Raw genomic sequence first — 15406 nt, 5'->3', positions numbered from 1 at the left:
AGAGCTATTACAATTTCAGACTAGTGTTTTAGTCAGTAGTCTGAAATTAATTTATTTCTAAACGACTCGAGATCACAACACGCCAAAGAACACGACGTGAGCTGTCAGATCTTGTTAGTTCAAAATTGTGGGTTTGCTCAAAATTGTATCTTGCTTATGAATGCTTATTTACCTCAAATATTTGCACGCTTTAGATTTGTTTAAAAAAATCCATATAAGCCGTTTTTATTCAGCTAAATTTTACTTCTCACTTTCACAGCTAAAATACAAAATGAATGCACCTTCTAGTATTTTTAGATGTATATTTCTTAACGCAACAGTTCCTTGGTTTAATCCTTCTTTCCATTGTTTGATAAAAAATGTTAACATGATCTGTGGAAATCTAATTTTAGTCTAGTATACAGTATTGTTACAATTGTGGTACAAATATAGGCCACAGTTATTATTATTGTTGTTGTTGTTGTTTTTATTTTTAACCATGTTTCAAACCATCAACAACAAAAAACACTATACAAAAACCAATTTTCAGTCCAAAATATATATAAAATATGCCTATATTAATCTAATTATAGTCCAGTAACAGTCAAATTGATTCGCAATACAGCAGGATGCAGTTTTTATGCAGCATGCAATTAAATTATTATTTAATACTTCGATGTCAGGCTTTTAAAGGGTTAGTTCACCCAAAAATTAAAAATCACTTATTCACCCTCATGCCATCCCAGGTGTGTATGACTTTTTTTTTAATCTTCTGCTGAACACAAACAAATATTTTTAGAAAAATATTTAAGATTTTTATGTCCATATAATGCAAGTGAATGGTGACCAGACTTTTCAAGCTCCAAAAATCAAATCAAGGCAGCATAAAAGTAATTCACATGACTCCAGTGGTGAAATATATGTCTTCAGAAGCGATTATGCGAATATGATAGGTGTATGTGAGTTACATTTTAAGTCCTTTTTAACTATAAATCTCCACTTTCACTTTCATACTCTTTCACATTCTGAAGATTTATAGTAAAAATGATTTAAATATTTATGTTTTTCACCCAAAATGACCACATAACTTCAGAAGACATATATTAAACTACTGGAGTCAAATGGATTAGGCTACTTTTGTCCTGCATTTGTTTGGAGCTTCAAAGGTCTGGCCACCATTCACTTGCATTAAAAGGACCCACAGAGCTGAGATATTCTTCTAAAAATCTTCATTTGTGTTCATCAGAAGAAAGAAAGTCATACACATCTGGAATGACATGAAAGTGAGCAAATTATTAGAGAATTGTAATTTTTGGGTGAACTGTCCCTGCAGGGCTTTTATTTTGAAGGGTCGATTTGACTTCCGAAAACCTCTGACTACGTCAGCTTCGCACGCTCAACGTCGCACAGCCTCTGACACAACGCTGTAGACAGGCAAGGTAACGAGTGAACACTTGCAAATAATGTTTAGCGTATAATGTGTCCCAGTGCATATTAATCAATGCACGTGTGTTTAAATGACACATTTGACTGTATTGCAAGTGTTTTTGATTCAGGGCCGTTTTAGGAATGTTGAGAATGCAAGGCAGATGTTATGTTATTATCGTGGTAACCTCTGTAGTAATGAGAGTTGCAAAGTTTTCTTGTTTCTCAGCAGAATTTTCGTAGTCACTTGTGTGTTTTCTCACTTGTAGTGTTCATGTGGATTTTGTTGTTCTATTCCAAGAGATATTGTGTTCCTTAATAAGAATGTGCAAGTGAAGTTGCATCAAAGGGTGTGGATAGTTCATGCTATTCTGAGAGTAATTAGATGGGTTTGGTTTTTGTTTTCAGGTGTGGCTTTGCAGTACTGACAATGGGAGCCATAATTTCACGGTGGAAGGTAAGCATTACTTGTATTTGTACTGTGTTTGTCCATGAAGTTTTTGCACTTTCTATAAATAATAATGTAATATTAATGCCCCAACAGTCAAAGCCTTCCACTGTGGACCTCCTAGAGTCACTGGATAAGGTGAGTTTATGTTCTGCCCTTTTAAACGCACAGACTCTCGTTCAGACATTTTGACCTTATCACACATCCCAGAGCTGTGTATATTAATCTGAACCCTGTCCTGGCTGTATTTCCCCCTCCTCTCTGAGATTCTCCTTGCTTTACTCATTCCTGGCTCTCTTCCCGAAGCCTCTGCCTATCTGGAGACTGTATTGACAGCACCATCTGTTCGCTGTGTTGCTGCGGTTGACCTTAACTGTCCAGTAGTGGTCACTGCTTTGGTTAAGAGAGAGCTGAAGGAATACACTTTGCCATCTCAGAGGGCTTTATATTTAATTTCACTTAGGACTTTCAGCTGTAACCAAGCCGGCCAGTGTGCGGCATTCAGTATTCACATGTTTTGCATTAGCATGGTCAAAGTCTTGCAGATTTATGTTATGTGTAGGTCTTTTAATGTCATGCTGTAACAACATGATAAAATCTGTTGCTTTTGCCACCATTTATGAAAACATTTCAATTCAGTTTTTACATCATTTGTGAAGGGATAGTCCAACCTAAAATTTTTATTCTCTCATCATTTACTCTCGTGCCATCCCAGATGTGTATGACTTTCTTTATCTGCAGAATATTGAATGCTGGACAGCACTTTGAAGCTCCAAAAAGCACATAAAGGGAGCCTAAAAGTAATTCATAAGACTCCAGTGGTTTAATCCATATCTTCTGAACGATCCAATGGGTTTTGGGGGAGAACAGATCAAAATATTACTACTTTTTAACAATAAATCTTCCACATCAGCAGTCTCCATTGCAACCATAATTTCAAGATTGATTACACTTCTACCCCCATCTAGCGCTCTACACAAGCATCAAGCATTAGGAAGTGTAATTAAGCTTGAAGTCATGATCATGCCTTGAGACTGCAATGGCAAGGTGTACAGCAAAAAAGGTGTTATATTTTGGTCTGTTCCCACCCCAAATTTATTATATAGCTTAAAAAGACTTTGATTACACCCCTGGAGTAATATGGATTATTGTTATGCTGTGTTTATGTGTTTTTTGGGGCTTAAAAGATTTTGTCTGATATTTCCCAAAACCAACGTGATTACTTCAGAAGACATTGAATAAAAGAGCTGAGTTATGTGGATTACTTTTGAAGTTCATAAAAAGCACATAAAGGCAGCATATAGTTTTGGTCATCATTCACTTGTATTGTATGGACATACAGAGCTGAGATATTCTTCTAAAAATCTTTGTTTGTGCTCTGCAGAAGAAAGTAATTCATACACATCTGGGATGGCATGAGAGTTGGTTGAACTATTCCTTTAAAGCTTTTATCTCTTTAAAAATTATTTAACAATTGTTTGTTAAATATTGCACTTTGCCATGAATCCATAGGATATAAAGGATCTTGAGGAATTTCGAGCTAAGAACCAGCGACTGCTGAAGTTGTGGGTGGGCCGGCTCCTCTTCTACTCATCTGCTCTGTACCTGATCATCTGTCTGTGTGTGTATTACCTTTACTTCCCCGAGCAGTGGGGTGCTCGACTCATCACTGCCCTGCCTTTACTGGCCTTTCCTGCACTGTGAGTTTGAAATATTATTGCATGCAAAAATTGACATTAATATTGTGTTAATATGTAGTTATTACATCTGTATTGCGTAGTTCTTATATAGTGCATGGCTTATAATGCATATACACTACTAGTCAAAGTTTGGACACACCTACTCATTTGTTATTATAGCTATTTTCCTCCTTTTAGGGTAATTGTAAATAAAGTGTGGCAATTATGCAGTTACCAAAAATATTAGGTCTTCATTTTAAGCTTTTTCAAAGGAGCCACATATACTGGCACAATTTGTATTGGTTCTTAGAACTAATTTATATAATTGTAAGTGGAAGTATGTCATTTCTGTGACACTAGAGCCACCAAACGAGATTGAAAAAATAAGCAATGTTTTCAAAACAATCAAATAATGGTAGGGATGTCACGATTAGCTTTTTTGGCCCCCGATTCAATATTTAAATATTAAATATCTGCTGATACCAAGTCCCGATCCGATACTTGTATTTGCATAGATGATAGAGCTGCAGACTGTTTTGTTTTTGTTTGTTTACAAAAATAACTAAGTAAACAAAGTAACTAAAATATGTCTTCAGCTTAATGCATTTAACTAGCATTGCAGCTAGCATTTTTATAAAACTCACATATAAAATCAACTTCTACTTAGAATGGTATAATATAGTTTATTTAACTTTAATATTCAGGTACAAAAATAAATCACAAATCCACTGAGTTCTGTATGGATGAATAGAAATCTTACATACACTTACAAGTGGTGTAAACAGCTTGACTTGAATAGTCACAACAAAAAATGTATTCTATTCTAATTAAAAGTTTTGCAGTTCCACATTAAAGTGGCGTAAACAGTTACACTTGAACAGGCCCAAGTTCAACAATAATTATTTATAATAAAACTGTTATTAATAGTTCTGTTGTCAATATCAAAATGCCATTGTGACATACTGACAACTAGTAAAAACCATGAAAGCATCACACACCACAGAGATACAGTCAAAAATAAGAAAAATATATTCATAACAAGCTCTAAAACTGCTCCAGTGAGAAATCATTAATATCTATGGTCTGTTTACTGTCTTTGAGTTTTGCTGTAACACAAATCACTAATTATTAAGCAAATGCATGAAGATGCGGTGTCATTATTGAAGGTTAAACAGTTATATTTATTATTAGTGGCATTGTGACCAACATTAATCTGATTTATATTGGGATGAGTAACTGATGTTGTGATATTGAGAGCACCTGAAGTGTGCATGTCTTTGATAGACACAGAGAGCGCTCATGTTAAAGAGAGTAAAACTAAAAGTGCTCATGATTGCTCAAACAGTCTCTATCACTCAACACAATGACTGATTGTCACAACTCACATCATGTATTGTGTATTTGCATGTTTATTTGTTGTTTAATTTGTTTTTAAACCTGTTAGCATCTATATCCTCTTCCCGTTCACTGTGCAACAAGTCCGAATAACTACCGTAATGACTCAAATTAATATTCATACACATGTAATTCTTACACATTTTTATAAACAAACCGGCATCTCAATTACATCATATCTGAAAGTTTAAATTAGTGAATGCTTAGAATTGCGAACAACTCACCCTTCAAATGCCATTCTGTCACGCTTCAAGGGCTGAGAAAGCACTCATTCATTAGAGGAGCGGTGTATGTGTGATTCCCTGCATGCTGCAAAAAAGATCGGCCCTAAATCTAGTCACGATCGGCTGATCGCCGATCACAGATTTAAGACGAATATCAGCCAATTTTGATTGCCGGCCGATCGATCGGGACATCTCTAATTAATGGCTTACTAGTAGTTGTCTCATCATACTAAGTTGGGATAGGAGAAAGTATTATAACACTGAAAAAGTTACATATTTCAGCTTTAAGCATTAGCCTTTAGATCAAAATGTTTTTAACTGCAGTCATAAAAACGTAAATGTAGTTAAGCTTGTCCAAACATTTAACTGGTAGTGTATGTTCATTTGTTGTGAATTTTATCATACCTCTTTAAAAAAAAAAATATTTAAAGGTGCAATATTTAAAAGGTGCCCTTTTTTTGCCAATGTGTGAACGGCTTGTTAAAAAATGTAACTTAAAAAATTAGTCCTTCCCGGACTTCCTAGGTTACTAATAGCCTGTAGACTGATTTTCATGCTGATTTTCATGCTAAGGGAGCGGGTCGCTTTTGCCGGGATAATCCAAAGGATGTGACTTTTATGCACTCTCCCGAGAGCCCTGCCTCAGACAGTAGCTTCTCATCCGCTATTCAACAGCGTCAATAAACTGCAACACTAGGTAACATTATCTTAGAGAAGGAATTCATCAATCTTCCGTCTGCCAGCACAACACCGACTTCTACACAAACTAAGAGTAAGCCAAATTTGAAAGGGCATTTGATTCCTGGAGGAACCTTTGCTCGGTTTTGGGGGTCAAAACTGACCCTGTATTGGCGTTCTTCTTATTGGACAGGTAACCTTACATAACTGCAAAGCATGTGAAATATAGTGCCATAAGGATTGATCTGTGTAATTTTAGATAAACTACAATAAATCATGAAATGAATGCTAGACAATGTTCAAGATAATGCAAAAAGCTCCATTCATTAGTGTAACCTAACTTGGTTATACAGAAAACATATACATTCTATTATTATAAAACAATAGCTCATCAATATATTAAAATGACAGTTGTGATGAAATCACATCAATACTGAACTGTGTCAACATATTTATAATGTACAGTCTATTTTATAAACAGCTACTATCGTCATCCACCAAATTTAGCTAACAGCTGTTGACAAAGCTGGCTAGCTAGCTAACGCCGACATAGGCTATCGTATAAATGCAGTCAGTGTATCATGCAAAGACATGTTTCAGCCCTGCTCCAGCACTGAAGAGTCAAATATAATATACAGTCTCAAAGTTTGTAGTAAAACAATCATAACTGTGTAATTTTAATCATCTGTCAACATAATGCCAGTGAATTGCGTTGTCTTTTGTACATTAAGTCATTGTTTTTGGTCGATGCTTGCATCCATATGGAGTGTGTGTATGAGCATGAGCAACAGGTAGCTGGCTGCAGTTCACTTAATGGCCACAGGTGTCATTAATAACAAGGGTTTCTGAATCTTACATACTGCACCTATAAATGGATAGTTCACCCAAAAATAAAACATTCTCTCATCATTTTAATTCTCACATGCCATTCCAGATGTGTGTGACTTTCTTTCTTCTGCTGAATAAAGATTTAGAAGTATATCTCGGCTCTGTAGCTCCATACAATGCAAGTGAATAGTCTCCAGAACTCCAAAATCTTAAAAAAAGGAAATAAAGTCAGCATAAAAGTAATATATAAGACTCAATATCTTGAGAAGCAATCCAGTTGGTTTTGGTTGAGAACAGACCAAAAAAAATATTTTTAATTGTACATATTGTCATTGCAGTACCTAGGCACGATCATGATTTCAAGCTCAAATACACTTCCTGTTGTGCTTGACGACTGTGCAGAATGCTAGATGGCACTATAGGAAGTGTAATCCAGCATGAAATCATGATCGCCAAGGAGACTGCTGTCAAGATGTACAGTGAAAAAGGAGTTATATTTTGGGCTATTCTTATCCAAAACTGACTAGATTGCTTTAGAAGACATGGATTAAACCACTGTAGTTTTATGGATTACTTTTATTCTGACTTGATCTCCTTTTTGGAGTTCAATTGCATTGTATGTACCTACAGAGCTAAGATGCTCTTCTAAAAATCATAGTTTGTGTTCCGCAAAAGTTACAGTATTACATTTCAGGCTATTTCTTGCAGTTTCATTGTATTGTTTATTTAAATTAAGAGTGGTCTCTCATTTTCTCTTTCTCTCCATAGAGTGTTGTTAGTACGAAAGCTGCTCATCTTCCTCTTCTCTAAACGCACAGAGAGAAACAGTAAGGTCTTTGGGTGTTATGATTTTATTCACTGTGAAATTCACTTTGGTTTGTGCTCTTAAGTTTGTCATTAATTAAGGTCAATACATGATTTCATTGGGTCTGTACTTTGACTGCTAGATTGTTTATTGACCAAATGATAGGTTGATTGATTTAGCGGATTTGTTGAAGTTCGCGGCATGTTTTTCCTCTTTTTCAGATGACAAATTAGAAGATTTAAAAACACAGAAACAAAAAGTAGTAAGTGTGATTTCAGACACATTCAAACAAAAATTCTTGAGCTATTTGTTCAAAATATAAAAACTAATGACATTGTCCATAATATTTGACTGTACGTCATTCCATAAAACAATAAAATGTGTTTTTGTTAGCTTGATGAGGTGATGGAAACGGAGATCTATAAAAATGCTAAAATTATATTGGAGAGATTCGATCCAGAGTCTAAGAAAAAAGCGGTAAGTACAGTCATGTGTAATTTTAAAGCTTGACTACTGTATGTTTTTAGACACATGTAAAGAGTTATTTTTTCAACTTGTGTGTTTTGGTTGAGCTATGGTAGATGAATGCTTTGCTTGTTTTAACAGGAAGCAGAAGCCACTCCGGTCAGACCCCTCATGACCCCCAGACCAGGACAAGGTTTGTTTCTCATTTTGTGTTTTTGAATGTGATTGTGTGTTTGTGCATTCTTTATACATAATGTGTGTTACACTCTCATTATGTCCAGATCTACGACAGCGCCATGTTGCCATGCCTACTCCTGGAACAATGCCCAATACCATGTCTCCAGGAGCCACACCCCTTCGTGCGGCCCCAGGAGGGCCTCCGGATAAAGGGGCAGCTGGGACTGCAGGCAGCCCAGCAGGAGCAAGTGCTGCCGAGACACCACAACACATGATGAGACGAAGCATGAATCCTTATTCACCAGGACCAGGAACAGGTTCAACACACACACACACACACACACACACACACACACACACACACACACAACCACTTGTGAACATTCTAAATGAATATTTAAAGAAGGATAGTTCTGAATCTAAATTCTAATTGGATGATATTCAAACCCATTATGAAATAGCACACGTAAGTCTGCTTATTGGACTGAAGGATTAGTTCACCCACGAATACAAATTGTCTCATCATTTACTCACCCTTATGCCATCCCAGATGTCTATGAATTTCTTTCTTCAGCAGAACACAAACAAAGATATTTAGAAGTATATCTCAGCTCTGTAGGTCCTCACAATGCAAGTGAATTGTGGCTTAGAACTATGTGGCTCCAAAAATCAAGTAAACATAAAAGTAATCCATAAGACTCCAGTGGTTAAATCCATGTCTTCAGAAGTGACATGATAGGTGTGGATGAGAAAAAAAATCTATATTTAAGTCCTTTTCTACTATAAATATCCATTTCACCTTTACACCTGAAAGTCACATGCGGTACCTCTTTATTTTCACTTTTAAGTTTTCAAATAATTTTTATAAGTACTCTAATAGTGTATAACTTGTAATTCTAATGTTTGTTCAGTGTAACAAAAGTGACTGGCACAGTGAGGCCACAATGATTTTACCACGATTAAGGGGGTTTAAGGCACACTGTTCTAATTTAATAAGCTTTCACATGTAGAGAAGGTGTGCTGAAAGGGTCTTATGTTCTTAAGTGTGGATGAATGCAGATAAGCCAGTATTAAACTGCTCACTAGCATCTTACTCCGTGACTAGTCCATTCCTCAGCGGATGTACAATGCGTACACACATTAAAAACAGTGTTTTCTGGGGTTCAAATACAAACTTCTTTGCATTGCTTAAAGTAATTTGCTTTATTTTGACATCAGGTATGCGTCCACCTGGTCCACCTCTCACTCGACCCATCCTCCCACGAGAACGCAGCGCTGTGGACCGAGTCATTGAGTATTTGGTGGGAGATGGACCTCAGAACAGGTATTACACTGCTATTACAACAGTTTCTTTTACATTTGAAGTCTGTAATTTCTGCACAACTAGCATCACCAAATATAATTGCAAAAATAACAATTGTTTCTAGAACACTCTTCCCATCTACCATCAGTTGGGCGATAGTCCTGCCCTAAACTCACACCATTAGTTGAGACAATCTTGCTGTGTCGGGCTGATCAGGATGCTCAAACAGAGCAATTTTTTTAAAATGGTCAGTGCTTACACTATTTGGGTGAATCAACCTACGAATTTCGGGGAATCATCCTACAGATAGATTACTTTTAATTGACTGCATATAAATCTGGGATTAGAGAAAGTAATGTAATGAGGGCTGTCGTGCATTAAATGTTACACAATTAATCATATACCTGGAACATAATAAAGAATATTCCTTCTATTGGAGCAATTCAAGCTTGGAAGTACCACCTGTTTTCAGCAGGGGGCAGTAAGCAAAACTCCAGCTGTTTAGGCAACCACAGCACAAGATGAGAACGCATTCAAACACTGCTGAGTGCGCAATTCTGAATGCAAGGATCTCAAGTCTTTTTATTAAGTTTGTAACTACATTTAACTTGACACCGCAACCTAAACATTTCTGTGTTTATGACACGACACAACCAAAGTGAGGTCTACTGTCCAAAAGCGCCCTTCTTACATCTCTACTAGGGCTGTCAACAGGGCTGAGAGACTAAATTATAATTTTTCACTGAAATATTACTAAAAATTTAATGATTATATTTTAAAGACTTATTTCAGGTGGGAGGAAAAATCTACAGGTCATCTGATTTTTAAATCGTCGTTGTGTCCTACGGCCACAAGAGGGCACAACAAATCAATATAAACCAATTAGCACCGTCTAGTAGCGATTGACCATTGCTTTGTGTCTTGCTGTTTTTCAGCGTCTCTTTTTGTTGCACTGCATCTGTTATAGACTACAAATGTAAGGATAGATTGACAAATTCAATTTCAAAATGGATTGCTGTGGATTGAAAACCAATGATAGGCTTATGTCCAATAATATGAAAATAAACAATAATGTATACAGTATATTGCCTTGTAAAGCCACTTTTTGTATTGTCTTATCAGTGCATTACTCGTCTGCCAAAATAATGTATACATTTTAATTATATTAATTATTATATTTATAATAATCATTATTGTTAAATGTATTTTAGTAGAATTATTTTATCGTTATATATTGAATTATAGTTATTTGAGGCCCATTCTCATCAAATATTTAAATATGCAATTAATACATTGGCATATCATTTAATTAATTTGATCGAAAAAAAATTTAAGTGACCGAGAGCCCTAACGTAATAGCAAAGAATTACGCACATCACCTTTAACATAAGTTGTACTCTGAGAAACAGTTTAAATAGTGATATCGGCCTGAATTATATCAGTACTTGTGAAAATGGTTTTGATGTGTCCCTCTCTCATACTTTCAGATATGCATTGATTTGCCAGCAGTGTTTTTCCCACAATGGTATGGCTTTGAAGGAAGAATTTGAGTATATAGGTAATTACTTGTCACTACACATTACGGAAGTTTTAAGTTTCCTTGTTCGAGGATAGTCAAAACAGGAGTGTAAAATTTCTTTACATGAAGATACACTTCTTTTGAGTGTGAAGTTTTATATTTCAGCATTCCGTTGTGCCTACTGTTACTTTATGAATGTGGCGAGAAAGACACGCCCCCAGGCACCTAGACTTCCAGAATTCAGCTTTGAGCGCAGACTTCGCTCTGAATCTCCTGAAGCACAATCCCCTCCTGCAACAGGGACACCAGAGGACAGTGATGCTCCTGAAGGTATTTCATAGCACTTACAGCCTGTGAAATTGTAATCAAGACCTTATAAAATCATTTTCATTGTCATCTTGTCATGGCATCTGTTAATCAGCCATAAAATACTAGCTCATCCCAAGATGAGAGCAAACAACCCTGAAAGTCAAGACAAACAGGTAAAGTCAAAGCCTTGTGAGTTTCATATGTGGGCAGCATTTTTTGGCATCATTGGAATGCCCTTGACAAGAAAGTTGCTCCAAAAGTCAGGCAACTTATTTATGCTGCCTCCTAAGATGCCTCGTTTCTGCCAAATTCTAAGGCTGCATCATATGCATACTTTAAGGAAAAGGCAATCCCAGAATGCATTTGCACCAATCTCAGTGAAAAAATAAATCTTAGTTCTTCGACAAAGTGAGGGAAAAAAGCTCATTTCAATTAATACTTTGAATCATCGCTTAAAAAGGTAGTTCAGTGTAATTAAATACATTTATTTTCACCAACATGTGTTTGCTTTAATTTTATGCTCATTAAAATATTGCATCGTTAGAGCATCACATGTCTATTGAAAACAATTGTGATTTGTGTCTCCCACACTAGTTTTGCTGCCTTTGTAGGGCATTCCAAATCAGTCGTTTAGGAAGCTGCCTTTGAAGGTAGGCCTATGTAGGCAGTGAGGCAGCTTACTAGGATTTGGAACAGAGCTATACAGTCACGTAAAAGCTTTTTTTCTCATACTGCATAACCGGCAGTATGTGTGGTAGATTGTGTGTTGTGTACAAATGTTATGTTTATGTTAGAATGTATTTTTTTTATTTTTATTATCTTTTTTTTATTTATAGTATCTTCCCGCTCCACCGATGTTTTACACTCTGGCACCCCCTGGAGTAAAGTTCATAATTTCAGCAGAAATCATTCAGGTCCCAGAAACTACTTCCATGCACACACATTTTACTCATGCGCACGCACTGCATGATGCTTTGGTGACAAATTCTGCACTTTTTAAAAGAATTGCCTTAAGTAACAATCATAAATTCAGCCATTGCCCATTCACAGACCACTCTCATACATGACATTAACTATCACCATTACAAGGCGGGAAGGTGTTTTTGTGTGTTTTTGTTTGTAAACATCAGTAAATCTTATTATGGTACCAAAAAAGTCTTCTAAAGTCTGATTTGAACTCTTATGTCTCTTAAGAAATTTGATTTGAACTGTTATGTCTCTTGTGTTTTGTATCTGTCTTATAGGAAATATCCTGAATTTTGACATTCATCTTATTTTTCTCTGTATAAACATAGAAGTAATAATCAAAAAGATTTTTTGTGAAATGTGGTACAACACAATTATCTGCGATATTAAACGAATAATGCAGGTTCAATACAAGTTAAGCTCAATCTACAGCATTCATGGCTTATTGTTGATTACCACAAAAGTTAACTTAGACTCGTTCCTCCTTTTCTTTAAAAATCAAAAATCGAGGTCACAGTGAGGCACTTAAATGAAAGTGAATGGGGCTAATTTTTGGGAGGAAGAAATGTGAAGGAAGAAATGTGAAGCTTTTAATTTTATAAAAGCACTTGCATTAATTCTGTATTATTTGAGCTGTAAAGTTGTTTAAATCATAATTTGTGCAGTCGTTTTAGGGTTTGTTGTCATTGCATCTTCGTGGAAACAAAGTTGTAAAATTGGATATAACTTGACACAGAAAAGGTTGGCAAGCGATTTTATCACATTAAATTAATGTTACACACATATTGTTTACATCTTGTGGCTATACTTTTGAAGCAGTATTTTAATGTTTACGCATTGGTCCCATTCACTTCCTTTGTAAATGTCTCACTGTAACACAGATTTATGCTTTTTTTAAGAAAAGGAGGGCCAGGTCAAAATACATTTTTGTGGTAATCAACGTTATGCCACAAATGCTGTCAATTGAGCTTAATTTGTATTGAACCTGGAATATTCCTTTAATAACATGACATGTTGTCAACAATAGTCTGATGCTTGGTTAGAAATTCTCCAGAATGTCTAAATTCCTTAATAATACATAATCTACTGATCAGATTTTATTTTCAGTTCTCCATCTTTGGCAATTTATATTTATGATTCATGATTTACTTGTTTACAGTTTTGATGTGCTTATTTTAAACATGTTTTATATTGATTGAATAATACAGCAAACTTATTAATTTCCAATGTATTAATAGGCCTAATACACTCTCTCTCTCTCTCACACACACACACACACATAAACAGTGCCATTGTTTTAATAGCATGAATGGGATCATTATCAACCCAGCTGGAAAGACCAGCATTGCCTGTCATGAGGAAGTTTTGTGTCCCCTTCATGGGTTGCTGGTGTCCCCACCAGGCTTCTTAACTAGCAAGGCTTCAAACCAGCTTCATTAGAAGGACTGGAGATGCTGGTCCACCAGCAAGACCAGCACCAAACCAGCACTAGCCAGTCTTGTCCAGCATGGAAATGAATGCTGGTCTTTTCAGCAAGGAAAGACCTGTGTGCATGCAAAAATGCAATTAATGTTCCCATTGTCAGTTATTTTATTCTTTTTATTTTTTTGGCAGATGACATGGAAAGGACCACATCTGCTGAAGCTCAAGACCTTACCACTGAAGATCCCCCTGTCGTACATGACTCAAACCCTCGGTATAGCCCCTCCCCCTCAGAAGATGCCCAGCTAGAACAGGAAGAGGCTGGTGCTCAGGAGGGACCGCAGACAGAGTCGTCGTCTAACTGAATTCTGTCTAAATCATGTTTAAGATCAATGTTTGTTCATTAGAGCTTTTGGTTTTTCAGTTTATGACTCCTTGTTCTTACTCTAGAGCATGTGCATTTACATCTTTGTGATTCTGCAGGCTGCTTTGTGTTTTTACTGCTAATTTATTTATATATATATTGTAAGTGCATCATATTGTTTACTGTAGTGGGCTAAATGTTAAATCCCATTACACTGTGTAATACTAATTGTATGGTGTGGCCCATTTTGACAGCGTAACCCAATAAGATATCTGTGCGTCGTTTATTTATGAAGGCGATATCACAACACGTTATTGCTGTGAAGTGAGAATGTTGAAAGCTAGTATAATTTTACAGTGTTAACTTTTAATATTACATAGTAATTTGAGAAAAACAGCTAGATATTTTTGAAGATTAGTTGACTTTGTTTACAGATTCACTCAAGACTTTGAAAGTACAAGCAGAAAATTACTTTTTGCTGAACAAAAATACACTCTTTGCTAAAAGTGTTGTCCTTTTTAGAGGTGTTTTCTTATTTTCTTTGCCAAATGCACTGTTTTGAATCTTGACATTTATTGGTTTTGTTTTGAATTTGTTTAATTGCATGTGTATTTTCTAGGCAACGGTTTTTTTTGTTTGTTGACTGTCTTGTGCCTTTCTGGTTAGGAACATAGCTGGGACTACCTGTTTACAAGATAACTAAATATGACTTAAGTAATTTGTTGTTTCTCATTCTTAGGATGTTTTCTGCACTACTAGAAGTTTATGCTTGACAAGTTAGACAGTGCCAGAAGTAAACACTGGCATTTATTCATGAACAAATAGTCTGAGGATAATGATTATGAATTAGAGTTCATCAAGTATTGTTCCTTTGTATTCTCCACAAGTTCTTATTTCATTTTCATGTTGTTCATAAATAGATTGTTGCAACAGTGACATACAGTTCTTGCCTTGAAATTAAAATTATTGTATTAACTTGACATGTTTTGCACATGTCAGCTGCATTCACAGACTTGAGTGTGTGCATGTTAAATCCAATAAATCCAATGTGCTAAGCATTATGATGTAGTGTTTTTTTCCCCTCTATACAAACTTCAGTGTACCTAATTAATGGTTTAAGAATAGAAATAATTAATACTGTGGTCTTCAGTCTTGTTTACATTAAAACAGTATTAGGCCAAGTGCATACTAACACATTTCTAAGCAAATATTTCATTTTTAGTACATAAAAGACAAATAACTGCATTATACCTGAACATTAATTTCTGTAGACACATACCTTAAAGTAATTTCCAACTTTATTGTTCAGAGGGAAATATGTACAGTTCATTGAACACATAGTGCTATTGGGGCATGTTGTCACACTAAATGGGGTAAATTGACAGTGGAACCTGCCATTATCAAAGGTGTTTCAGGGGAG

The 15406-nt window shown here is 35.7% G+C and overlaps 1 protein-coding gene across 2 annotated transcripts; it reads left to right on the top strand.

Moving 5' to 3' along the window:
* The first annotated feature begins 1335 nt into the window (after positions 1–1335).
* Positions 1336–15038, top strand: lnpk (lunapark, ER junction formation factor). 2 transcript variants are annotated; one of them, XM_052131043.1, is made up of 14 exons: positions 1336–1418; positions 1813–1861; positions 1949–1990; positions 3365–3552; positions 7425–7483; positions 7683–7723; positions 7855–7938; positions 8068–8119; positions 8208–8420; positions 9322–9427; positions 10894–10964; positions 11091–11255; positions 12071–12148; positions 13815–15038. In XM_052131043.1, the coding sequence occupies exons 2-14, from the start codon at positions 1835–1837 to the stop codon at positions 13985–13987; spliced, it is 1299 nt and encodes a 432-aa protein (XP_051987003.1). In that variant the 5' UTR covers positions 1336–1418; positions 1813–1834; the 3' UTR covers positions 13988–15038. The 2 variants fall into 2 exon arrangements, with proteins under 2 accessions (XP_051987003.1, XP_051987004.1); XM_052131044.1 differs by lacking the exon at positions 12071–12148.
* Positions 15039–15406: the final 368 nt, after the last annotated feature.

The sequence above is a fragment of the Xyrauchen texanus genome, chromosome 7 (assembly GCF_025860055.1).
Source record: "Xyrauchen texanus isolate HMW12.3.18 chromosome 7, RBS_HiC_50CHRs, whole genome shotgun sequence".
NCBI lineage: Eukaryota > Metazoa > Chordata > Actinopteri > Cypriniformes > Catostomidae > Xyrauchen > Xyrauchen texanus.
Note: the sequence above shows the minus strand (reverse complement) of the source record. Positions and strands in the feature narration are given on the sequence as shown.

Excerpts from the sequence above, each read along its gene's own strand:
- lnpk (XM_052131043.1), top strand. The coding sequence starts at position 1,835 with ATGGGAGCCATAATTTCACGGTGGAAG. Across the intron at positions 1,862-1,948 it reads CCATAATTTCACGGTGGAAG|TCAAAGCCTTCCACTGTGGA; the intron begins GTAAGCATTACT and ends ATGCCCCAACAG. Across the intron at positions 3,553-7,424 it reads TTACTGGCCTTTCCTGCACT|AGTGTTGTTAGTACGAAAGC; the intron begins GTGAGTTTGAAA and ends TTCTCTCCATAG.